This window comes from Centroberyx affinis, unplaced genomic scaffold (genome assembly GCF_046629955.1).
Source record: "Centroberyx affinis isolate AG114_WGS23_722 - 3 ecotype Tasmania unplaced genomic scaffold, CSIRO-AGI_Caff_v1 ptg003790l_1, whole genome shotgun sequence".
Lineage (NCBI taxonomy): Eukaryota > Metazoa > Chordata > Actinopteri > Beryciformes > Berycidae > Centroberyx > Centroberyx affinis.
In genome coordinates this window covers 382,159-406,427 of record NW_027281658.1, presented here as the reverse complement: position 1 = coordinate 406,427, position 24,269 = coordinate 382,159, and the positions used below count along the sequence as shown (strand labels likewise).

The 24,269-nt window shown below is 40.1% G+C and overlaps 3 protein-coding genes and 6 non-coding genes across 10 annotated transcripts; all 9 read right to left on the bottom strand.

Moving 5' to 3' along the window:
* Positions 1-645: 645 nt before the first annotated feature.
* On the bottom strand, positions 646-7,723 carry rabggtb (Rab geranylgeranyltransferase subunit beta). The gene is made up of 9 exons (XM_071541143.1): positions 7,688-7,723; positions 7,208-7,315; positions 6,469-6,666; positions 5,491-5,596; positions 5,067-5,119; positions 4,823-4,933; positions 3,891-4,016; positions 3,572-3,721; positions 646-2,869 (listed from the first exon to the last, which is right to left on the bottom strand). The coding sequence occupies exons 1-9, from the start codon at positions 7,688-7,690 to the stop codon at positions 2,729-2,731; spliced, it is 996 nt and encodes a 331-aa protein (XP_071397244.1). The 5' UTR covers positions 7,691-7,723; the 3' UTR covers positions 646-2,728.
* Positions 7,724-9,315: 1,592 nt separating this feature from the next.
* Positions 9,316-16,409, bottom strand: acadm (acyl-CoA dehydrogenase medium chain). Of its 2 annotated transcripts, XM_071541144.1 has the most exons (12): positions 15,722-15,813; positions 14,642-14,750; positions 14,451-14,548; positions 14,233-14,302; positions 14,025-14,125; positions 13,417-13,497; positions 12,794-12,924; positions 12,538-12,646; positions 11,594-11,734; positions 10,740-10,835; positions 9,834-10,082; positions 9,316-9,733 (listed from the first exon to the last, which is right to left on the bottom strand). In XM_071541144.1, the coding sequence occupies exons 1-12, from the start codon at positions 15,734-15,736 to the stop codon at positions 9,662-9,664; spliced, it is 1,272 nt and encodes a 423-aa protein (XP_071397245.1). In that variant the 5' UTR covers positions 15,737-15,813; the 3' UTR covers positions 9,316-9,661. The 2 variants fall into 2 exon arrangements, with proteins under 2 accessions (XP_071397245.1, XP_071397246.1); XM_071541145.1 differs by lacking the exons at positions 14,642-14,750; positions 15,722-15,813 and adding an exon at positions 16,398-16,409 and having other exon boundaries at positions 14,451-14,546.
* A 2,752-nt stretch (positions 16,410-19,161) lies between these two features.
* Positions 19,162-19,290, bottom strand: LOC139662452 (small nucleolar RNA SNORA35). The gene has a single exon (XR_011696649.1). It is a non-coding gene; the product is annotated as a small nucleolar RNA SNORA35 (small nucleolar RNA).
* An 81-nt stretch (positions 19,291-19,371) lies between these two features.
* LOC139662446 (small ribosomal subunit protein eS8) lies at positions 19,372-22,763 on the bottom strand. Its single transcript, XM_071541142.1, has 6 exons — positions 22,715-22,763; positions 21,784-21,890; positions 21,417-21,516; positions 20,975-21,150; positions 20,462-20,591; positions 19,372-19,526 (listed from the first exon to the last, which is right to left on the bottom strand). The coding sequence occupies exons 1-6, from the start codon at positions 22,716-22,718 to the stop codon at positions 19,417-19,419; spliced, it is 627 nt and encodes a 208-aa protein (XP_071397243.1). The 5' UTR covers positions 22,719-22,763; the 3' UTR covers positions 19,372-19,416.
* LOC139662454 (small nucleolar RNA SNORD38) lies at positions 20,140-20,207 on the bottom strand. The gene has a single exon (XR_011696651.1). It is a non-coding gene; the product is annotated as a small nucleolar RNA SNORD38 (small nucleolar RNA).
* LOC139662455 (small nucleolar RNA SNORD38) lies at positions 20,742-20,809 on the bottom strand. Its single transcript, XR_011696652.1, has one exon. It is a non-coding gene; the product is annotated as a small nucleolar RNA SNORD38 (small nucleolar RNA).
* On the bottom strand, positions 21,270-21,338 carry LOC139662453 (small nucleolar RNA SNORD38). The gene has a single exon (XR_011696650.1). It is a non-coding gene; the product is annotated as a small nucleolar RNA SNORD38 (small nucleolar RNA).
* LOC139662456 (small nucleolar RNA SNORD46) lies at positions 21,623-21,730 on the bottom strand. The gene has a single exon (XR_011696653.1). It is a non-coding gene; the product is annotated as a small nucleolar RNA SNORD46 (small nucleolar RNA).
* On the bottom strand, positions 21,975-22,051 carry LOC139662451 (small nucleolar RNA SNORD55/SNORD39). The gene has a single exon (XR_011696648.1). It is a non-coding gene; the product is annotated as a small nucleolar RNA SNORD55/SNORD39 (small nucleolar RNA).
* Positions 22,764-24,269: the final 1,506 nt, after the last annotated feature.

Genomic DNA, 24,269 nt, shown 5'->3' with positions numbered 1-24,269 from the left:
TGGGGTCTGGGGACCACCAGGGATCCCTGAGGGGGTTCCAGGGGGTCCCCAGCAAATTGATGAATTGTTAAACTTCAGCATTATTTAATTTACAAGAAGTTAACTCACTTAGAGAATAGTAGAAGAATGACTGTTCTGATCATAGTTTCTCTGTTATCCCTCTAATACAGATAGTCGTGGAATTCTGGACAAAATCATATCTAACAATAAAAAAATTCTCAGATTTGGGATCCGAGAGACAAAATCTGATCAAATGGGGGTCGGTGGCCCTAATGTGAACTAAATTAGGGGTCCTTGATTATCAAGCTAGCATGCTGCAAACACAAAGCACTAACAAGCCAACATATCAACATGCCAAGAAATCACACCAGCAAGCATGCTACTGCCAAACAGCTAAAGCAAACATGCTAACTGTGACTGTAGCTAAATGTGCAGCTGCTGTCTTGGCCAGCTCTCCCTTAAAGGACAGAAATCCTGGATCTCAATGGGACCAACCTGGTGAAATTAATTAAATGTGCTAAATATGCTAAACATGACTCATATCACAGACATTTAAGATTCAGTGGGTATACATGAAGTGTTTGTTGTGCTGATGCTCTTTAGGATCTTTTAGTGCAAAGATGAGTTGAATCACACTTCAGGGGAAATCATACGCATTTATTGCCGACCAAGATATCACACCAATGTCATTACTTACAATAATATTAAAACATACAGTTGTGCAAACATATGTGGCTTGTATGGGATTAGAGCAGCCCCCACAACACAGATGAGCAGTCTAATGGGTTGCTCAGGTCAGTCGACTAGGTTCTGAATTGTTTTTAAAGATTTTATGAATTTATAAGTAGCACATTTCCTGGAAACTTCCTTAAAAATCTCTACTCTGGCATCATAACAAGGATCAAAAGTAGCATCAATCTTTGTTAAGGGAATGAGTTCCTTGATTTGCATAGCAATGTTGGGAAAGCAAATTTAGAGATTTCTCAAATTAACTATTAAATTAGTTAGCTAAATCTTTTGGCCATTTATTACCCAAGAATTACTTTAGTCGGGGACAGCCCTACAACTGATAGTTTCCGCATGTGATATATATTCTATCTGTAACAATGTCGACACTGAACAGTTTTCACAAACGGCAAACAAGCTTTCCGTCCAGTAAGACAAGTGGATATCATTCAGGCAACAAGAGTGCAGCAAGCTGACATAAACATCGGTCACCATATCAATATGGTTATTCGCAAAAGGAAAAACAAAATCAAAAACAGAATCAAGAAGATAAGAAAACGTTAACTTCATCATAGCTATGACAGACAAGCTTCAGAATCATGAACGCTTAAGACTGGAGATATTTTATGGTTTTGCACATGCAAGTTGTTGGACTGAGTAACAAGAACTTAAATAAATAGTGTAGCTGAGATTGTGGATAAAACATAAAATATACTTGGCAACAGATGCTGATCCTAACATGTCTTATAGCATTGGGTTTTTCCAGTCACCAACCAATCACAGTCCTTTGAGTTCCTGCCAAAAAAACTCCTGTATTTCAAGCTGAGTTAGTACAATGCAGCAACACGATTAACAAAACGATTAACAAAACAAACAAAAACATTTTTTGCAAAAAGTCCCCTGTTGCATCTCCAGTTGCGAGGCCTATTAGCACAGTGATCGTTTCTCGAAGTGAACAGTATGTTTGCTCTAGTGTAAACAGGATGGGGGTTTGACCTTGATAAGCTGTTACTTTTAAGAGGCGGAAGTTATTTGATCTGAAACAGCAGGTGCAGAAAAAAGGCTAAACCAAAAAAAAAGAGACAACAGAGAGATTTGGTGCCTCATACAAATTCACTGTCAAGCAGAGAGAGCTGTGAAGTTTCTTATGCCCCTAGAGACAGAACATAAAAGCAATGAAATCACAGATCTACTGTAACTTCCTTTTTAACTATTTACCTACAAATCAAGTGTATTGTGTGCCGGTCACCGGCGCATCACCACCCTTCATCTGCCCTCACCTGACGTCACTGTGGTATTAATCATAATCATGATATTCTTTCAGGGTCAAATGTACAAACCTTTAGAGTAAGACAGAACATTCCTTATTCATTCAAACAACGAACGTGATCCACGCTTAGCCGAGGAAGAGAGGAAGGAAATCAGAGCCGCCTCTACTGTCCTCGGCCAAGTTAACTAAGGTAACAACCGCCTTGGCCAGCTTTTCATGGGCAGAGACAAACAGAGGAGGAGTGAGGAGGGCAGGGAAGAGCTGCAAAACTAATGAAAACAATTCCAGAAGAGTTTGGTAACCGTTTCAATGTTTTTCCTCACAGAACATCTTGAATTAGCGAGCAAGTCAGAATGTTAAGGAATGTTACTAAAAGGTTTCATAATGTTTCCTTCCAAAAAACAGCCTATTGTCATTCCTTCCCTAGCAGCTAAAACAAGAAAGCAGATTCACTTGATACGCAGATGAAGGATTAAACCAGAACTGCTCAGAGGAATCATATCAGAACTGTGCGACTCTGTTTATTCTCAATGTCTTCAGTGACCGGAGAGCAAAACCTGCATCTAAAATGTGTCTGTAGACTTCAGCTAACCCTAACGTGTGTGATGGTCCTCTCTCTGCTCCCAACAACCGTCCCTGGCTCCTGGGGTAGCTGGGGTGTAGCTGAGGGGGTGTTCGATGGGGCAGTAGTGGTGGTGGGTGGTGTGGTGGTGGTGGTGGGGGGGGGATTGGCTAGCTCAGGAGGTCCGGTAGCAGGTCTATCCTCTGCAGGACGTCCTCCGGCATACATAACACAGGATTCACTGGCTTTATCTGTTCGTCGCCAAGAAGGGAGAGACCTGCCACTCCGAACAGAGTGTGGAAAGGATCCACCTGTAGGAGAGAGAGAGGAGAGAGAGAGAGAGAAGCAAAGAGAGAGACAAGGCAACAGTAAACATGTCGTCCTATCCAATCAGTAACAAATGTGTCACCTTGTTCAGGCCTATCAGTGTTAAAGTGATAATTGGCGAGATCCTGTATTTATTTATTTTTTATTTTGTCTCCATCTTGGTGTTCAACCTTCAGATCTTAAATTCTTGATTTAATTTTAAGATTTTGTTGTTAAATATGATTAATGCTATAGATAGTCATCTTGCCCCTATGAACTCTGTCAAAAGTCTCTATAGATGAAGATTATTCTTCACAGAGTTAAATATCAGAATATGTGAAATGACAATGGACTAAAACCACAGAAAATCTGTGGGACAGTAAATAGTTTTCCAAACTATTTTCTGCAATTTCCAAACATAAAGACCTATTACTAAATTATTTTTCCATATATTTCCAGACTTTCCAGACCTGAGTGGGAATCCTTCATATGAGTTTTAGGATCACTTTAATACAAAGGTGTGAGAGAGTATGGAATAAGATTTGAAGGCAAGAAAATGAGGGCAACCTAGGGAAGAGTAAACAGTACCAGGGGACAAGTGGCTGACTACAGGCTTATGGGTAGATATTTAAAAGGAAAATATGGAGAGAAATATGTCAATGGGGAAAATGCATTCAGGCAGAGAAAAGAAGTGCAGGACAGCTCACCATGTCTCCCGGTCTGTCGGCGAAACCTCCCGTCTCCTCATCCTGGCAGGCCAGGATGAAGGAGCGCAGCTTGGCCTTGTCGATCCAGTGGATCCTGCCGATGATCTTCAGCGAGGCCAAGACCCACCACGAGTAACACACATCTGGGAGCTGAGGGAGACGCACAGAGAGAGAAAAACCAGTGCTGCTGGGTCAGAAGCTTGGTGGAAGTACAGCGAAATTGAAATTTGGATGGTGTTTTTAGTTGATTAGTTGAATAAACCACACAACAGGAATGACAGTGTAACATTTCAACATACAGGTAACCTAGGAAACCAACCTTCTCCGGTCTGCCGTTGAGGCCGCCGGACGGCAGCTGCCTCTCACAGAGCCACCAGCCCAGCAGGTCAGCGTTCACCTGGTGCAGCTGACCGGTGAGGGACAGGAACCCGGTGCAGCAGTAAATCTGACGGAGAGGAGGAGAGACAGCAGACACGTTTTGTTTGAGAGGGATTTTGAAGATGACGATGATATTATTTGTAGATTTCCACTAAGTACCTTGAGTATGTTTTCACGCTTATCCCTCCTAGATACACACTCAGCCCGCTACTCAGGTATTTCAACAGAGAGGCCAGACAGCAGGGTCGCCTGGAGCGTTTTGGGGTTCAGTGCCTTGCTGTAAATGTAATACCAGCCATCCTCCAGTCATCAACCTACAGCTTGAGCACACCCGATCCTGTCAGTGACAACCTGTGACTGACAACCTTTCAGCAGCCCCACAGCGCTATTTTAATGCACTCTTAATGTGTTTAACACAGTGCTGGATACTCAGATTACTCAATGTGTTTGTTTTTCATTTCTTGTAGTCTGTTACTCGTTACCTTTTGAAATTAGAATCTCATTACCTTTATTTTTCTCTCATTGTTGCATCTTGTGCAGACAACATGCTGATGAAATTAGACTGGTTTACCGCTTTAAAAAAAGAGCAACCGTCTTCCTTTGCATTTTAAATAATGATCAACAACACTTGGCAGCACAAGCACAAAAGTACTCTAACATATTACTTCTAATAAAGAGTAACTTTGTAACGCAACTAGTTACTTTTAAGGTAAGTAACAAAGTAAACTAATCACTTGTAAAAGTAACTTCCCCAACTGTGGTGAATAATTCTCAAAATCCTCTGCATGCTGCTTATTCATTGCTGATTCATAAGAGCACTATATTGTGTAAAGCCAATAGGACAGCATGAAGTTATGAAGTGAGTGGACTTACCTGGCCAGCATGAGACTCGGAGCCAGGCCTGCAGCCAAACCCTCCATCAAAGTTCATACAGGACAAGACAAACTCTACCGCTTTGTCAACATTTATCATGTCCATCTTGCCCTTGGAAAGAACAGAAGACCAACAGTCATGGACAAATAATTCATTACTATGTATTCAATGAATAAAAAAAGCAGGCAGTGTTGTTAAAATTATGCAACCTAAAGCAATACTGCACACATCGAAATGTGTTTACCAGTAACGCAAGAGTAGCAACCGCACAGAAGGAAAACCTTGTGTCTATTTCTCCTGTAAAGACAGAGAACAGTTATTGAATAACACAATATGTTACACTTTTAATAGTTTTATAGCACACCTAAATTTAGATAAATAGAAGACCTATAATCTCTTAACTCGGATTTTAGCTCACTAGTGTTCTACAGAGGTATACTGACAATTATATATGTTGTTAAAAATAAATCCATGCTACCTATTAATTTGAAAAGAAGCACATACTCAGCTTCAGATTCAAAGTGTTGGATATTTTCTATCATTTTCACCATGGTCCTAAAATCCTTCTGACTACTCTCCAATTTTTCCATTTGGGAGCACATGTATCTCTTGGAAAAAAACAAAAACAAAACAAAGAATATACAGTATATATCGTAAGCTCTGCTCACCCCATTTGTCCCCTGCGAACGAGCCGTCTTCCTGCTGCAGCCCTTTGACGTATTCCACCACCTTGTCCACATCAATCACATCAACACTGTTGTACAAGCACAGAATCTGACGGAGAGATCAAATATAAAAAGACAAAAGTCCAGTCAAAAGTCAAAACCAGAGAGAAGATGAACACAAAAGTTGTAGAGAAATCAAGCTCCAGCTCCAGATCTATATCTGATGCCAACAGAGGCGTTTTGCTGGGAGCTTCAATAAAAATATCTCCTGGATCATGAAGATGCTGCAGGGGAAAATAATTCATCTGAAACACTTGGGAACTGAGGCAGCTCTAGAGAATGAAATACATGGACCACTGAGATGCAAAGAAATTTCAGACTTAAGTCCATTCAAATTCATTTTCTGCCCATTCTTTTTGTTAAATCTGAGGTTCAGATAAACTAGGTTTTACTGTAAACTAGACACAATGTATGCTGTTCTCTCGTTCTCTCTTTCTAGAGGAGAGAACATCACATCAAACTCTTAGTGTTACCTTGCTTATTGGCAAAAAATAGCAGCACTTATTTCAATAATATTTAAACGTTTATACCTGGTTTAGCTAGATATTCCTTTGACTTCCACCAAAATACACTGTGGGGTGTGGTAGCAAGTGGTGACAATAAATGATTGACTAACGTTAACTGATCTTATTTGATGATTTGTTGGGAAGAAATATATCAAAATATTCTCGATCACATACACATTATTCTGATACACGCCTACAATTAAGGTGCAAATGCTTGTTAAATTTAAAAAAAACAATTCTATGTACCTAAAGGTATATTTAAAAGTATAGAGTAGGGTTTCACAAGGGGTAGAACATAAGCAAATATATCACTTTAGGATAAAACTTGTTAAGAAACCATAAAATTGTCAAATAGGCTTCATCTTGACTGTCTTTTGAGTCAATGAACAATAAGATGTATTTAAACTGCAGCCACCTGCACGGCGCTGAGGGTGTAGAGCAGGTGGGGGTCGTGTCCGATGCTGGCGCTGATGCCTCCGCACTCGTGCTGACAGGCCTTGATGAAGTCTGTGATCTCCTGGCGGTTCATCCTGGGCAGCTGGTCCATCAGGTCCATCACCGTCAGCCCCCAGTAGATCCCACTCATCCTCAGGTACTCCGACAGCGTGTACTCCTGCACAGACAGACAGGGAGTGAATGGGAGTACAGCGTCTGCTTCCTTTTTACATCCCATGGAAAAGACGTTATCAGACCAAAGAGTGAAAACATGTCAAACCAGCTGCATAAAGACAGGCCTAGTCTACATCTGACTTTAAGATTTAAGTATAAGGATGGTTTCTCTAGGAAATCACAGTCACTCCACTACTTCTTGATTGTTGTAGATCTCTAATGGTTTGTTTCCTTCTCTAAAGGCTCGCTCTCTTCTTTAAGGCTCTTTCCAAAAACCAAAGATTTGCCATCTTGTATGAAATAGCTTCAGTATATAAACTTCCCACTCTGACTGTTATGCTGACTCATTGTTGCCGTAGCAACAAAGTTCTTAACTCAAGCTTAGCCAGGGGGAAGGGTGGCTAACTTTCCTAACTACGTCAAAAAAGTCAGTCTTATTATTTATGCAGTCTTAATTAGACTAGTCTAACCTGAGAATCTAAGACCAGTCTAAGGCTTAGACTAGTCTTAAACTAAGTTTATTCAACTAGCCAGGGTTTACTCACGTAGTCGTCCTTTTTGGAGCCGTAGGCAGCGATGTAGTCCGCATGTTTGTCCAACAGGAGAGAGTTAGGAGCGTCGGGCTTGATGACAACATCTTTCACTTGGGTCCCCTGAGGTTAAAAACACAGAAACAGGTCGCAAATTCTGACTAGCGCTACTTTGATGCGGTATGTTACAGCTTGCATGCATTCATTGACGGAAGGTGACACTGAGTTCAACAATGTTATCTAAATGACACAAGAGGAAAACATTAGCCGTCTTGTTGACAGGTTGTGTTGTAAACGAGCTAGCGGCTAACGTCAAGGCTAGCTACTTTTTAGCCACATAACCAGCTGTCTTTCACAGATTGACGGTCAACATGACGCAAATCTTTAACAAAACGGAGACGGTGCACAATTCAAAGACCTGCGGCTATGACATATCTCACACACTACAAATAACAGTGACATTTAAACGGGTTAGTTAAACAGTGAGCCGGTTACCATTCTGCAATTTTTCTCATGATCAGGCGTCGCACTTTTACCACGTCATACGTCATCAACGTCATCACCTGACGTAGGTTCTAGAAACACCGTCATTGATAAACTGTAAACAGAAGTCAGCTCTGAAATGTCTCGAACACTGAGATAAAACACTTTTAACACTGTTTTATCTCTATGGTCTCGACATGTTGGATGAATGCATACCTGCCAACATTAGGCTGTGAAAAAGAGGGAGATTTTCTTACGAATGGATAGGCTATACATTGTCTATTGTCGGGGGGGTGTGGGGTGGGGGGGAATCAAAATCTGCCTTTAACAACTATTTTCTGGTGCGTTTTGTACATTTATTGTACATTATTGTACAATATAGTTGCATTTGTGACCTCGCACAGAGATTAATAGCCTATGTAATCCAATCTAGAAATACCAGAATGAAATGCAGTATGAAATGTAAAAAAAAAAAAAAGCACTTAAAATATCAAATATGACCCTACCAAAGTGGTTTGTTTGTTTACCATGGTAGTTTCCATTTCCATTTTCCAGTAACTAAGAAAGAAAATCAGTTTCTATACCAGATAAGCAAGCATTCAGTCAGTGTTGATATTTCTAGATTATGCCACTTGGTTTATACAAAATAGCGAGTAAATAGCTAGTACATTTACAAGTTTGCTGATGTGGCTCGCGGTTAGAAAGGGGAAGGTCTCGCACCAAGTGGACTGACGTGTGGAAGTGTATTTCTTCTTCTTGGGACCTGGTTTCAGTGGCAAATGGGGGGCTTGAGCGAGCGCAGTGACGAGTGACACAAGTCAGGCAGGGTCGTCCGCGCACGCTCACCTCTGCCTCTGGGCTGGGTTGCCAGGTACCACGACACATATCCCCCACAGAAACTGAGAAACACCCATTTGATTTGTATCACTATGGAATCGGGAGATTAACGGGAGAAATTACCAATCGGGAGCACAGCGGGAGAAAGGGTTAACAATAGGGAGACTCCCGTGAAAATCGGGAGTGTTGGCAGGTATGTGAATGTGATATTGTTTCAACTTTTGTAAACATCCATGTAAACATTTTATTTTTACCTTTACACAATTCATTCAGAAAGATTTCCATTCATTTCCACTCCTCAAATTTTGGGCATTGCAGATTTATTGCTCATTATTTTAATCATGACTATGGGTTATTATTATATAACTTACTTACTTTTGGTTATTTCAGAGACAGGGGTCATGATTATCTCCCTTGATAACAATTTGTTATAATTTTGACTGACATTTGCCCAAATTTCAGCCTTCCTGCTGAAAATACACAAGTGTTCATAAGCTCTACAGATAAAGATGAAATATAGAATGCACAATGCAAGCAGGTGGTGAATTTACACACTTTTCCCTAACTTGCTTGTGATTTCTGTTTTTATTCCCCAGTTCCTTCCCAATAATATAAATTGCCATAATAGCATTTTATCTGTATCCATACCTGCAAAGGTTCTCTGAGTTTTAGTTTGGTTTGTTTATGTCTCACTGTATATCAGGTGGTAATCTAAAATGACAACCTTGTTACGAACCTTACCGATCGTCCCTTTGCTCAATTTGGCAGGCTGCCATTTTCAAACAATACAATGTATTTTCACGTTTAGTTGTTTAATAATGAAATCATAAGACACCATCCATAAATTAACATGTTCCTCTTACTATACATAGTTTATTAAATTCAACAAGTTGTTTATCTGGTAGTCGGGGTATAATAAGAAAATGTTCACACTGGCATTACTGTTCTATTTTACATTTGTTTGATTGGTTACAGTCAACTGTGATAACAAAAAGAGCAAGGCATGAAGAAGTGCTGGACGTAAGGCAACCGACATTTTGCACTGTATCCTGAGATGCTTTGATCAGATCTATCTGCATGAATATATTTATAAAAAATGTTACAACAAAGGACATTTTAATGAGCACAATCTGTTCAGGCATGCAGAGTTCATTTCTTGAATTTTCCCAGGTGTTCGCGGGCGATGATCAGTCTTTGGATTTGAGCGGTGCCCTCGTAGATCTGCAAAGCAGAGACAGATCCCAAAATTAGAGTGTGAAGTTTTCCCAAACACTTGTAATGTTGCCAGCAGTGATGAGATGTAAAACACAACGCCACCCACCTGGTAGATCTTGGCGTCTCTCATCAGTTTCTCCACTGGGTATTCGCTGTTGAAGCCGTTGCCTCCAAATACCTGAACCGCGTCACTGGCCACCTGGTTGGCGATGTCTCCGGCGAAAGCCTTGGCGATGGAGGCGTAGTAGGTGTTCCTGCGGCCCTCGTCCACTTCCCAGGCCGAGCGCTGGTAGGCCATCCTGGCCAGCTCCACCTTCATGGCCATCTCAGCCAGCAGGAAAGACACTGCCTGGTGCTGTGAGCAAGGAAGAGACAGAGAAGCTTGTTGAACCTGTCTGTCTATTGTAAGTACGCAGGGGCCAGTGTCAAATTTTCACGGAACAATTATTTGGTCAAAAAATATCCTGGTAAAGACTGTTTATCAAAAATAAGGTAAAAAAAATGCTATTAATGAATGCTAAAACATAGTGAAATAACCCCGGTTTTCAAAGAAACATGTAAAATGTAATACTACATTTTAAATCTTCTGACATTTGTTTAATAAACACACTGAATTTATATATATATATATATATATATATTCAGTATATATATATATATATATATATATATACACAGTGAGCATGTAGCATCTTTTGTTGCATTTGTGTCTTCACATTTGAACATCCTTGTACTGAACACTGTATAATTACGTTGTCATCTGACCAAGCTGTAATTATGGTAGTTACAGTAATAAAAGTGCAGTGTCACTGCTATTTGCATTTGGGGTTTTTTCAAACAGCACTGTATGGTGAAACCAGTAAACCTGTTCAACCAAACATGGAAGCAACAAGTATCTGTATCAGTTTCTATTAAGCCTGTGTTGCTTGACAATGTTCCTTTTATTCACCTAGGAATCATGTGACTTTCTGCTGCTGCCTTAGAAATCCTGAATATGAGTTATGTGACAAACCTCAGCAATGAGCTTGCCAAAGGTTCTCCTCTCCAAAGCGTAATTGGTGGCTTCATCCAGCGCCCTCTGTGCCAGGCCTGTTGCTCCTGCCGCCACCTGCGTTACATTAATGAACATCATGAACACACAAATATTCACAAATAGTAACAATAAATACAAGGGACATGGGTACTGAATTTAAGGCAGTAAAAAGCTTGATTTTAGCGATGGGATCCCAGATTTTCTACTAGATATTTTAGTGAGAAAATCCACTGAGTGTTGTTTGAGAAGCTGATGACACGTACAAGCATTATACAGAAATTAACAGAATAGTGCTGAAACATGCATTCAATCAAGAAAGTATGGAAAAAGTGTAATTTTGTTGAAAAAGGTTTCATGAGCTGACTAGAGGTTGAATCACTAATGTGTTTTATCAATGGTTGATAGAGAATAGCAAAATAATTCAATATTATCGTTTATCGTCTTTCAGTGGAATCATATCGTGATGATATGAAGATATTTTAATATCGTGACACACATTTCTGCTGTCTAAATTGATGATGACAAGCAAATTTTACTTAAAAACTCATAAAATGAGGTATGGTAGGAATATTATTTGAATATTTCTGTTTTGTTTGACATCACACCTACCATTACCATTCGGTTCAATGAGATGAACATTAATTTGATTATTTAACGTGATTTTGCATACATTAACCATATTGTGATATATATTGATATCAGGAAAAATCCTTATGATTATCGTGATATTGATTTCAACCATATCGCCCAGCACTATTTATTTATATGAAAATGTTGTGGATTATTACTTGAACTACAGTTCAGTATGCTGCACTTGCAGGCAGTTGACTTACTGGTGGCCTGGTCTTGTCGAAGGCCCCCATGGCAATTTTGAAGCCAGCTCCCTCTCCGATGAGGATGTTCTCCTTGGGTATCCTCACATCCTCAAAGGTGATGCCTCTGGTATCTGAGCACCTTTGGCCCATGTTCATCTCCTACATGGACAGACAGACACATGGGCATAATAATTGTTTTTTGTTCATATCAGGATCCTGTGGGAATGGTTTCCAGAGAGCTGATTGGTGAGGAGGCGGCTCTTTTATCTGTTCTGATCCCGTAGCCTGAACTGAAGCTACTCCAGAGCAGGTTAGCTGTGCAGCATAGGTTACCATGGTGATCTACCCCGGTTAAGTGAGCCACATTCCTGAGACCGAAAAGCCAGGGTCAAGCCCAAAGTTAGCTCCCTAACCCACTAAGCTTGGTTCGTGAGACAGGACCCTGGACATAAATCCATTTTGGGACAATCAGGAATATTCCCTATACATGCTTTTGGTATAACTGTAATCTAGCGACCTTTTAGACAAACAAACATAAAGGTGAATGGAGTTCCTGGAAGTTAATGCGTCACCATTCACTGCCTAAACCACATATTTGTTCTTGGCTTACTGTGACCAAAAAAAAAAAAATCTGAACTGCTGAATAAGTTTAGGAAACAAACTTTTCACATCAAGTATAAGAGTACCTTGTACTCCCATGACAGGCAAGTGTTTTGGGGTTTGGGAATGTATGAATAAGATTTTTACCCTTTTTCAGTTTTACTTTTTTTTTTTTTAAACAGCAACACATCACATTAGCACTTGAGTGACTTTTCTAAAGTGTACTCATTTTCTTCATTGATTTCTCATACAAAACAGATTCATATTTTTTTCATTTAATGCAATGAGTCTCAACTCAAAGGATCATTTGGGTCTTAATGGAAAACCAGTTCAGAGCCTCCAGCCGGTCACCCTGTTCTCACCTTCCGTCCAATTTGAATTCCTGGAGTGTCAGCATCAACGATGAAGCCGGTAAAAGCCTTGCTGGCTGGGCATTTAGGGTCTGCGTCAGTGCGGGTCAGGAGGAAGTACCTAGGAGTATGGAGAGAAACACAAACGGTCAAATACCTTTCAAAACAACAGATAAGTGCTGATGTTTTTGTACTTGCTATGTCTAGCACATCTGTATTCCTAGAGTGCAGTAACAGCAGCGGTAGCTTGATGTCTGTAGCTACACACCAGTTAGCTTTCCCGCCATTGGTGATCCACATCTTCTGTCCGTTAACAACATACTCGTCTCCCATCTTCACAGCTCGGGTCTTGAGGCCCGCCACATCAGAGCCTGCCCCCGGCTCCGTCACACAGTACGCCTGCCGAAACACACAGCACAGGAGTTCACACTGCACAGCCTGGTGCAAGACACTTTAAAGGATAATACTGGTGGTTTGTGCCAATTGTCCAGGTTGCCCCTCTCTTTCACATTATTCCTGGTGGTTTTGGGTTTGTTTTCCTATGTTCAGAAAAACCCATTTTCTGCCATTCAGTCTTTGCAGTATGAAAAACAACTTCCACAAATTTGAAAATTGCCTGAGGTAGATATTCCATCACAGCAAATATGAAGCTGTAATTTGGTTTTGTAAAAGTTTGTTTTGTCGTTATTTCATTGTGCCCCTGTAGAATGTGTTCATATCAGTGCAGCATACTGAAAAAACAACATAAAGCCCATTGAATGATTATTTGAATGGATTGAATACAGGAATAAAGAACAGATCCCTTTTGCACTGCCAACCTGTGGGAAACACTGGATGTAAAACAGTTTTCCTTGATGACAACACGAAGTGCTTCTAAAATGAAGTACTTACACACATAAGTGGCTCCTCGGTCATTCTTCCAAGGTATTTCTTCTTCTGTGCGTCATTGCCAGCAAGAATAACAGGCATTTGCTGTGTGGAAGAGGTTGACAACACTTTATTCTAATGGGGGCAATAACCACCGTGATATATAACCATTATGAACAATTTGGGGTTGAAGTCTTAACGCCTTATAGACACAGAATCCAGAACATTTTTGCCCAAATATAGAACATTCTCTCTTGTATTCAAAGTCATGTCTAACTAAATCTAAGAGATGAGATTTTATGAGCAGCTTAAGTGGATCATTTGTATGCTGAATTTACTGGTGGATCCTCACAATTCAGAAAAGGCCTTGAGTGATATTCTATGAGGTACAGTATGCAACTTTTTCTGATAAAAAAAAAAGGCCACACTGCAAGAATAGTGTCTTAAGAAAATTTTGGTGTAATGTTCTTTCTTGTGTTTAGACAGCATCACATGTCGGAGCTATATCACTCCTTGGTGTATAGCTGTGTTTGTATATAAGCCTCCCTTGCTTCAAGCCATGTTCTTTGAAAGAACTGGTGAAATAAGGGTTAGCAGATCTCCAGCAACCTTGATGAACAACTTCAACTTACACCTAGAGAGTTTGCCTCAATAGCAGTCTGTACTCCTGTGCAGCCATAGGCCAACTCCTCTGTGATGAGGCAGGCGTCGAAAATGGACAAGCCCATTCCACCTGAAAACAAAGCAACAAAGCTAAAGCTACACAAAGCTCAAAATGTGGCAGATAAGGTTACAAAAAAGACCAATCAAAACTAAACAGCAAGTGAGACGACAACATACCACATTCCTCTGGAATGTGAGAGTTCATCAGACCAAGCTCCCATGCCTTCGTAATGATGGGGACAGGATACTGTAAAATGGGTTATATTAGATATGGCATCTATTAGTGAGAAAAAATATGCAGCAATGATTTTGGATCTTGCATAATGACTGCAGACCTTTCAAAAACATTTAAGGACTTCTTGTTATGCGTGCTACCATCTATAAGCTATACTCACTTCACCACTTTTGTCATAAACCGGCGCAACAGGAACAATCTCCTCACGGGCAAACTTCCTCGCCAGCAGCTGGAACTCTCTCTGCTGCTCCGTCAGCTCTGTTGGCCAAAGCAGACATGAAGCCCATGAGCAGCTCCAAAACACAGTCTAAAAATAACCCTGAGGCACTGACGCTTTTGCATCCTACTCACCAAATGAGAACCCGGGCGATGCTTTCGGGGCACCAGTGGCTGCCTTTGCGCTGGCTGCAGCACTGGAGCTCTGGAGCCGGATCCCAGTCTGCACACTGGCTCTCAGCACCTGGAGGAGCAGGGGATCGGAGAAGAGTCAATCTGTAGCTTACTGAGGTTTAACCTTCATAAGCAAGGGTGGATGTAACTAATCACATTTACTCACATTACTATAATTGAGTAGCTTTTTTGTGTATGGACTTTTTTGAGTATTTAGTCAGTAATTTTACTTTTACTTAATATGTTTATAATTAAGTATTGCACTTTGTTACATTTAAACCACATAACAGAGTACAGAGCTTGTAGACTCCCCATAAGCAACAGAAACTGGGCAATCGTAAATTGATAAATGGTGGAACCATTTGCAGTTAACAGTCATTCAGCAAAGGAGAGTAATCTGGATTTACTATGTTTGTGCACTTTATTTTGTAATTTCCAATTTTCCAATTAAAAGAACCTAGTTTGAACTCTGTCCTCTTGTGCTTTAAGAATTGCATTGCATGGAAAGGATCACATCTAACAAAAAAAGTAACTCCGTACACTTTAAATGAGCTACTTTTTACACTAGTTTTACTTCTACTTAAGTAAAATATCAGCAAAGTAACAGTACTTAACTAACGTTACACGTACTGTCAAATGTGGTAGTTAGCAATTGACCAGCATTTAACGGGATTCTGTAAGGTTAGCACATCAGACTGGATCGATGAAACATTTAACGTCATCTTTCCTCGACATAACGTAGGTTGTTTTGACATTTCGTTGCTCGCAACTTCACTATTTAGCTACATATTTGACATCTTCGAAGTAAAAATATTGCAAGAAACTGTCTTAAAATATGTACTTAATACTGATTGTCACTGTTAAGTTAGCTAACGTTAGCCAATGACGTCGCTAGCAAAGCCTTCTCTTGGTTGACAGTAAAAGAGAAAACGTTAAGTGAACAGAAACGTCTAGTTTGCAAAATGCTGCGACTTTGTATCTGTCGTTCATTAAATAAGACTTTGAAAATATGCTGGTGTGTTATAATGTAACGACATTTACCTTGTTGAACAGCATTGTTGTGATTTCCCTGTGAAGACGTTAGCTGCACTGTGTACGACCACCACCTTTGTCCTACATAAAAACGACTGAATTCCCAGCCAATCATAGCAGCGGATTCAACCACGTGACGTTTCTGGACCAACCGGAGATGACTTTTGCCCTACTTTCTTACCTAACCTAACCTCTGTGTGTTTCACAACGAGATACTAATGCCATCCAACATAATAATGGTTACATTTATTACTTAAAATATAGAAATATGTGCATAATGTGCAATGTATACATTTGTAAAATTTCCAGGCGGAGGTAACATATTTACAGAAATTAGTCCAGAATGTGCATTGTTTGCTTTTACCATAGGCTTTTACAGATTATAGTAGCATACAGATATAAATCCAATCACCGGCTCATATACCAAGATATAAGAATAATAGTATTTATAATCTATAAGTAGAACAGTACCTTTCCTGGAGAAAATGTGTGGGCTAGCTGAAAATGAGTGTGCTTGCTTCAGCTTGAAAAGTTAAAAAGACGAATTTAGAAGTAGTTATGTTTTTTGTGTTTACAGTTTGACCACCAGAAGTCACCGTTCAGATAATAATACTAATACTAATATTAATAAACTATAACTATGCCCAGGGGAAATATGAGAATTTTATAGTTAGGAGGATTGCACTTCCTGCACCATTCAATCTTATTGAACCAATCTTATGCTCCCCACAGAGCTTGGATTTTATCATAAACCCTAGTGTATTCATGATTATATTTTATTCATGGTGTTATTTTACATGTCTAGATGTACCTTTGATGTGGCAACCCCCGTGTCACTGAAATGACTTGGTAACAAAAAGTTTAACTGCAATGAGATACAATGAATATTTGTTGTGATATGTGATACGATTTTTTCCCCTTTTTTCATCATCCATGTGTTTATCAAGTGTGTTTGATTTCTCTCCATGCCTTTGCTTCACATATTTTGACTTGACTTAACTGAATTTTGTACCTCATCTTTACGAGAGAAAAGAAAAATCATTCCAATCACTTTAGTTCCAACATTCAGGTGAAACCACGTATATTTCTGTTTTGAAACAGAAAATATTCAAACCGGGTTGCAGATCTGGATCTCCAGTGTAAACATTACTGTGTTACTGCTCTGCAGGTGTTTATGCTTGTGACTGTTGTAAGTAGCAGGTCATGATTACATAACATCAGACCAAGTCCAGCAGCAACTAAGTACATGGAAAATTACACTATACCAGGCCCGGTCTTACCATCAGGCAAAGTGACTGCCTCAGGATACCGAATGCTTTTCACCAATTTAAAATAAATTCACTTACTGGAAAAATTAGTTTATGGTTTTTCCTTGCCACTGTAGCTGCTGCTGAAAGAGAAGTACCGGTAAAAGAAAAAATGAATCAAAGCTGCCCAAGAGGCACTGACAACCAAAAAAGAGAGGGGAAAATAAAAGCTTTGTTGACAACTTTTTTCCATCAAAGAATCAACTCCTGCTAACAATATCCCCACTGTCTCCAAGCTCAGCCAGAGCCAGTTCAGGAGCATTAGCTTCACTGCAGCAACAGTGATGGTGATGAGCTGCTGTGCCGACTGATGCTCAGAGCCAAGGGCAAGTTCATATTAGAAACAGTCATAATAAACAGGGTTCACACACCTTTTCACAGATTCCAAAACTTTTCCATGACTTCTCCATGACCCCTTTTCAAATTTACAATGAGACTGAATTAAAAAGTAACCATCAACTACACTAACTAGGATTATATTATTTTAACTCTGTTAACAAAAAACAATATCTTCTTCCAACACGGAGGTCTGGACTGTTTCAGAGACAGCCACAGCTTTTTGGGACATTTGACAGTAAAAACCCATTAACTTAACAAATAAAATTTCATGACTTTTCCCCAAAACATTTCTCCCTTTTACCATTTTTCATATCTTCTGCAGGCCTGAAAAATACCATTTTAAAATTCTATGACTTTTCCAGGTTTTCCAGGAGTGTGGAGCCCTGTAATAATGAGGAGGATGATCAGCATCAGAAGTGACACCATGTGAGGAGAGATCAGCTCCAGTCTTCTTGTCCTTCTCCCTCTCCCTTTGCTCAGCCCCCAACTGGAAGGTAATGTACATACAGTATATACTGTATATATAGGATGGGTTGAAGAGGGTGAAGTTTGGGATTCAGGGGGCCCCATACTTGCTTTGCCAAGGGCCCCCAATTCACCAAGTCCACCCCCAACTACTACAACTCATTCGTGGGAAATACCCTGCTATTCCTCTATAATACAGGTATCAAGTTTACCATTAAAATTATAAGTAAATATACATAGAGGAAAAAAAGCCTAAGTTGAGATCTCAAATTCTTTATAATTTTCATCATTCAATGCAGAGTTTTGAGCTGTGCTGTGCCAATGTATTTATACTAAAACACTGGAGCATTACATATACAACAGCTTGTACAGCAGTCCATCTACCAGCAGGTGGCGCAGACAGGCTGATATCCATTTACAACTGTATACCAGTCCAGTAAAATATGTAGAAGTGGGTCCAGGGATCAATAATCCGTGAGAGCCACCATCACAAAAATGAGGAATTGTATTTTTATTACGTATTTTGCATAGAGCCACTTGAAAAAGGGACAGGAGAAAAACTAAGGCAACCAAGAGAAAACTATGTGGTCACTGACAGGTAGGAATGACACAGATTCACTCTTTTGAAGTGTGAGAAGCTCCTAAACAGAGAGCAATACTCCAAAAACTTGATTTACTGATAGTGAAATCTACAATGCTGGATGACTGCCCTCTTTAGTGAAACAAATACCTTGGCAAGAGAAATACAGCATATCTGCCTGCCCAGTATGTCACTGCTAACACCAACACTTGGGCCTTTTAAACTCTGCTAGCCCTGTACTTGCTTACAGCTCAATCTAGGAAATCCATGAGCTAGTTTTGATCAGCACTACAGAGATCCTAGTTTCAATTTAAAAACTCCTTTTTTCCCCCAGACCTTACTTCCTTGATTTGAAGATTTTGGTCTACAATACAATTTATAGTCATCTTGCCCCTACTAACTTGTCATATCACTCCGTGGATGATGATTATTCTTCAGTTGAAAATGGCATATTTGAGATGACAGGGATCATGTGTAGTTGTCAGAATGTCTAGTTGCATTTACATCAGGACATTATAACTTTGCCCAACTTATTGTGCAGTTTTCAAACTCCTCAATTTCCTTTTTAAGCATAAGAACCCTGGCATTGCCCTCAGCCTCCAATCTTCTCAGCTCATTGGCATTTATGCATACTTACAAATTTAAGTAGAGTGTAAGAAAGATCAACAATTGCACTGTCTTGTTGCTTGCTTTATTCAACACAGCTACAAAACCAATGATCACGACAAAATATTAAGCACTTTTATGTCAATTTTGCAGTTTGTTCTCAGCCTTCGAAAGGGAGGAGCCATTATGTGGCCCAGCCCTTCTGCTGCCTGAGGTTAGTTTAGCACTGGAATGAGATTGGACCGTCAGGGAAACGGCGGCCCAGTCACTTGGCAGTGCGATGATAAGAGTATCAAGTTAAACCCACAGCAGGGACCTTTTCTACAATAACCCAAGAAAAAGAAAAGCAAGACAGCACACAGTTCCGGGACGTTTGGATTTTATTGACGTATCAAACAGCTGTACATCTATTTGCCTTTCTTGGCCTTGATCTTCCTCAGGTAGAACTCCAGTTCCTTGCCCTCCAGGATGTAGCCGTCTGCCCTGCCGCACTGGCCGGGTCTGGAGGCGATGCAGGCTGCAGGGAGGGGGAGAGGAGACGATGGAATCAATAAAGGGGGTTAAACAAGGCCAAAAACAGGCAACAAAGCTGCAGTCACATCATTTCAGAAAAAGGTCGTTGAGGAATCAGTACAGTCTAAAATCCCAACATCTGCATGCTGTTCAAGAGACCTCAGTGTCTTTTGAACAGCATGCAATGACATTTGAAGTCACCCATGCTCCCGATACAACTATGCCAAGTCAGCATTTTAATCAAATTTGACACTTTCTGACTTGAAGAAAAAGAAAACATGTCCCCGCCAAGTGTTATGAGTCATTTTATATTCCCGGGTAATATTAGTCCTGTGTGAACAGGGCTTTTGTTTCTTGTGCTTTCAATATTGAAATGGGTATGACTTGACTTTGTTTTATAAAAAAAAAAAAATTGAGTGGTTTTCAATCATGTGCCAGAGGCCGGAGATATTCCAGTTTTCATTCCTAAAATGAGCTGATAGTGGTTGGAATGAAACATGGGGGAATTTATATAAAAGTTGTCTCACTGGCTTTCAGGGGCTGCTAAAGTCATTACAGCAAAAAAAATAATAAAAAAAAAGAAACTGTTCGTAGCCTATAGCTGTGAAACCATGGTCTTTCTCAGAGTCGTAAATATCATCACTAACATTCAGTAGCAGAACTGGACAAGTTATCTTCATAGAAAGACCTTGTTTTATCTTTACTTTTAACTTGAGGGTTTAAAACCTATAACAGGCCTCATGCTGTCTACACAAAAACAAAACCACAGCAGAAGTGAATGTGCTTCTGCCATCTTGGCGATCCTTGAACAACAAGATGAGGGCACTTGGAACAAAACTACTCTGTTCTCCTACTTTTTAAACTCAAGTCATATCGGATAGTAAACTAAAGGACAAGCGTTTACAGAACACAGTGAATCCATGTAAATGTCAGACTCACCAAGCAGTTTGCCCTGCTGGAACTGCTCCTCCAGGAGAGTGCTGATCTTACAGGTCTTTTTACGGTCGTCAAACTTTTTCTGGGTCTTCTTTGACCTCTTCTTGTTCAGAACCTCTTCCTCCTCAGGAGTCTATGGCAGAAAAGAAACTCATTAGATGGACATGAACCACACTGGTCCACAATGTAGCACTTGAAATGGAGATGATCCATCTTGGGTCAACTGTGTATAGTCATCACTACAAAAACAGTGTTCGTAGCCTATAGCTGTGAAAGCATGGTCTTTCTCAGAGTCGTAAATATCGTCACTAACATTCAGTAGCAGAACTGGACAAGTTATCTTCATAGAAAGACTTTGTTTTATTGTTATCTTTTAACTTGAGGGTTTAAAACCTATAACAGGCCTCATGCTGTCTACACAACAACAAAGCCACAGCAGAAGTTAATGTGCTTCTGCCATCTTTGCAATCCTTGAATATGATGAGGGTATTTGGATCAAATCGTTTATCCACATACCAGCTTAGCCCCCTTCTTGCGTCCCAGAGGAGTGGCGTAGTGAGCCTCATACCACTGTCTGTAGGGAAGGCTGTCGACGAGGACTATGCAGTTCTTCACCAGAGTCTTGGTTCTCACCAGCTCGTTGTTGGAGGCATTGTAGACCACATCAATGATCCTGGTCTTGCGTGTGCAGCCTGTGTACAGAAGATCAAGCACTATTAGTAACAGCAGGGCACATTTCACATTTTAGTTACAAGCCAAGAACAGGGTACCGTAAGTATATAATTAAAAGTGTAAATATAGGTAACTGGTCTTTCTCAGAGTCTTAATTAGCATCACTTGCACTCAGTAGCAGAACTGGACAAAGTTATCTTCATGGAAAGACATGTGCACCGCATCAAAAGAACACTTCAGACAGGAGAATACAAACTTAGAATGAGACCAAAGCAGAGAAACTTACACTCAGAGCCCCATGAGAAGTTGCCAACATCCAGCCTCAGAGCGCGGTATTTCTTGTTTCCACCGCGGACCCTCACTGTGTGGATGCGGCGAGGTCCAATCTAACCGAAGAAGATGTTACACGGTCAGTATGATAGAGGTTTTTAGCATGTGTTAAATATAAAGTTCCAATGGTCAATGGAAAAACTACCATTGAGCATGTATTGCAGCGTGTCAGAGTAACTATGACAAGTCCTGACATTGGTAGGCCCTAAACTTTGAACCAAAACGGTCCAAAAAAGGCCTACCTAAGGTCACGTTTTCATCACCCACGCAACACCAGGATATAACAATTTAAAGCCTGATTTCAGCAGGCAGCCACTGTTTACCTTTGTGTTTGCAGGAGGGCGCCCAAGCTCATACTTCCTTTTCTTGTGGTAGGGCTTGCGCTTGCCGCCGGTCTTGCGGCGTTTATGCCAGTTGTCCCTCGAGATACCTGGGGAAAAGATGAGGGGTAAGAAAAAAATGAGTTAAATGAAAGAATATCACGTGGCATTTTAATCAGACTATTTTCTATGCTTGAGCAATCAGTTCTCCAAGGTAGGTTTCCCCATACTTAAGTAGGATTCCGCATTAAGAGTTTCATCATGTCACTCAAGCACTTACAGATCCCTGCACATGGCTAGTGTCGTGTGGGTTAGCTTGCTAAGCTGTGTACATGCTTCGCTATTCAGTCAGTAGTTAACTAGTTACAACCGCAACTTCTAGTTCAATGACGTTATGTGTACTCAACCGTCTTATTCAGTAATCAAGATTATCACTAAACGCTGCTCTATATAATGTGTCAATGAAATAGCATGACATGATCCTTACAACGAGCCTGCTCGCTAATGCTAACTGCCTCGACTACAGCTTCTCTCCGTTAGCCTGGCGTCCAAGAAAGACAAAGTTAATGCTAGGCAGCACACAGTCACATTAAAAACTCTAAAAAGGCTCCATGCAAGTCGGCAACTTATATTTCTGCGAACACACCTCCGCGAATACTAACAAATAGCTTCACTGGTAATGTGTGCGATTTAAGCGCAGTTCAGCATCTGTAGCTACACGGCCAATGCGAGCAGCCATCTTGGAGCAAATCAGACATCAGTTTAGAATTATTTCATTAAAACAAGAAAAACTCGCAGCAGGCAACTAAGTTAAGATTATATCGGTTAATAGAATATTTAGCTTCAATATGGCAAACCATTATTGGAATATTCCTGCTGTAAAACATCTGATGGACAAGGATTCTCTCTCCGACCCGAGCATGAAAACACGTACCCATTCTCAGGCGCCGGCTAGAAAGAGGAACCGCAAGGGTTCATGGGGAAGTTTGAAGCCAGGCGTTGTCGCGAGAATCTACGAGAGTGCACGGTTCTTCTTCTTCTGGTGGGCCTTTCTCATGATAGTTCATCTAACTGAAATATCGCCATCTAGGCCTATGTATCGTTACTTTGTGAATGCGGTGATTTTAGAAAATAATATTGAACTCTCACCTTTAGGCCTTCACCTACCATTTTCACGCAAGTAATATACAACAAATAACGTTTAATTACCGGGCTAAGTATTGATCTAATACTAATCTAAAAAAATATAGGCTACTAAGATAATATATGATCATTCCCTATATGTTGTTTCCTGTTTAATTTGCATGACATTGTACTGCTCCTCAGTTTGCAATAACATTAGTGCTGACCCATTAAATAGATATTAACATCATATCCTGTGTATTGATACATTTAAATATATCAAATATAACAATTTCCATTCATTTAAAGACAGTGGAGGAAGAAGTATTCAGGTCTTTGACTTAAGTAAAAGTAGTAATACCACAGTGTAAAAATACTTTGTTACAAGTAAAAGTCCTGCATTCAAAATCTTACTGCAGTCAAAGTACAAAAGTATTAGCATCAAAATATAGTAGTATAATATAGTAGCAAAAGTAAAAGTAGTCATTTTGCAGAATCAAGCATTTCAGAATCATATATATCATGTTATTGGACTATAATTATTGATGCATTAATGTGTTCATCACTTTAATGTTGCAGCTGGTAAAGGTGGAGCTAATTTTAATTACTTTATATACTGCTGGGTAGCTTAACCTATAAAAATATATCATAATTTATTAGTTGATTTATAATTTGTATTAATAATCTAAATCTGCAAAGTCATTGAGTCCATCCTCACCTCCTCCATCACCATCTGGTACGCTGCTGCCACTGCCAAGGACAAGAGCAGACTGCAGCGTATCATTCGCTCTGCTGAGAAGGTGATTGGCTGCAATCTGCCTTCCCTCCAGGACCTGTACGCCTCCAGGACCCTGAGGCGAGCAAGAAAGATTGTGGCCGACCCCTCTCACCCTGGACACAAACTATTTGAAACGCTCCCCTCTGGCAGGAGGCTGCGGTCCATCAGGACCAAAACCTCACGCCACAAGAACAGTTTCTTCCCGTCTGCAGCTGGCCTCATCAACAAGGCCCGGGACCCCCACTGACACAGTCCCTTATCCCCCCCCCCCATACCTTTGCACATTCTCTGGAAAATTTTTTGCACATACCTGTACAAACTGTACATTTCATTTGTACATATTTTTATTATATTTTAATTGTATTATTATTATTTTTATTTTATTATTTTTTATGTTTATTGTATGCACCTCCATACCAAAGCAAATTCCTTGTACTGTGAAAACTTACTTGGCAATAAACTTTATTCTGATTCTGATTCTGAAGTAACTAGTAACTAAAGCTGTCAAATAAATGTAGTGGAGTAAAAAGTACAGTATTTCCCTCTGAAATGTAGTGGAGTAGAAGTATAAAGTAGCATGAAATGGAAA